Source organism: Sphaeroforma arctica (genome assembly GCF_001186125.1).
Source record: "Sphaeroforma arctica JP610 unplaced genomic scaffold supercont1.6894, whole genome shotgun sequence".
Classification (NCBI taxonomy): Eukaryota; class Ichthyosporea; order Ichthyophonida; genus Sphaeroforma; species Sphaeroforma arctica.
The window spans coordinates 1-1,548 of NW_014033664.1; the positions used below are offsets into that span (position 1 = coordinate 1).

The 1,548-nt window shown below is 44.7% G+C and overlaps 1 protein-coding gene across 1 annotated transcript; it reads right to left on the reverse strand.

Moving 5' to 3' along the window:
• Positions 1-13: 13 nt before the first annotated feature.
• On the reverse strand, positions 14-1,280 carry SARC_15870 (hypothetical protein; the record flags this gene model as incomplete). The annotated part of the gene is made up of 3 exons (XM_014290019.1): positions 14-163; positions 484-605; positions 1,041-1,280. Coding segments are annotated over 3 exons (512 nt in total), but the record flags the coding sequence as incomplete, so codon positions are not given.
• Positions 1,281-1,548: the final 268 nt, after the last annotated feature.

Sequence of the window (1,548 nt, forward strand, 5' to 3'; positions counted from 1 at the left end):
TATATTATAGCTTACCGTGACATTGGTCGTGAAGCGTTTCGCAGAGCCTGGAGCGTCTGCTTTGAAATCGGCGATCAGCTTGTTGACCACCGAGGATTTTCCCGCATTTGTGCAGCCCACAAAGTACACCGATCCATTGTTGCGGTGCTTTTCTATAGACTTCCTGAATATTGGGTATATACATATACCGGACAATGCGTATGTGTTTCAGTCATTCAGGTTTCACGGTCCACATACTCGCACCAATTGGGTGTTTGTATTGGTATTGATAGCCCATGTGTGACATTTGATACTACACCGCGTGTGTGCACGATCGACACATACCACACCAGCCAAACAGTTACATCGACTATATCTTGTCCCAGCTCAAACTATGTACACATGAACGATACAGTAGCATCTAATACAAAAGAGTGCATTGTACTAATCCGAAGCATTGGTAGTCTCAATATGACGCATACATATATTGATGAGAAGACTAACCTGAGACCAGCAAAGCCGAGGCCAGACTTAGCACTCACGAACACAGCATCTACAACATTCTTTAGCTGTGTGTCCGCAATAACGTCGTGGATCCATGTGTTGAGACGTTCAGCCACCTCCGGCTGAAATATTGATAGTGTGGAGTGTTAGCATAGCTTGACCTCAACAAGTAAAATAATAGCGTGTGGAAGGACCGGCCTTATACACACACACAAACACACACACACACACACACACACACACACACACATATAGATAGGGTTGGAAGACGAGTAGCAAGAAAGTAGCATACGAGCAAGCACTACAGAGTGTGCCCAGATAGCCGGTCACGGAGGTTGAGTCATGCAGTACAATCGGGAAACACGGTAAATTCAAGCATTCGCATCAAGAAATATGCGATACATAAAAGAAAACGTACAAAGCAGAGAGACGAGGATACTCGGTTAAACGAAGGTCCCAAACAAAGACACAACGCTAGATCATAGGCGTGTACTTATCCAGACAAGGACTGAAAACGGGAGTACCACCACTTAATACAGTTCAACTTACGTACGTACCATGTCTTTCCCTTTGCCGATCAGCATGTCGGTCTTGTTCACGCATAGCACAATCTTGTTCTGGGTCCCGACTACCGCATTCAGACCGGTATAGATAGAGCCTGGTATATCCAGCATGTCCACAACATGTACGATGAGCCCCTTCCGATTAGCTAGGAGTTTGAGATGTCGTTTGTAGTCGTCTTCAGAGATGCGGATGGGTTCTATGCGTGCATTGTTCTTGAGGGAGAAACAGCGCATGCAGATCAAAGACGACTGCGATTTTCTGTGGAACAAGGATATAGAGATTAGGCAAGGTGATCATACTTGGGCGGTACAAGCCGAAACTGACGAAGAACAAGCATAAGTATTTTTGTTAGTTGACACGAGCGTACATGTGTGAGTAGATATCGTGAGCCAACGCAGGTACTGGTGATGTTGTAAACTTATCAACTAACCTACAATTATAGGACTCACTCGTTCATACAGCCAATTTGATACCCATTACACATACATATACATACATGCA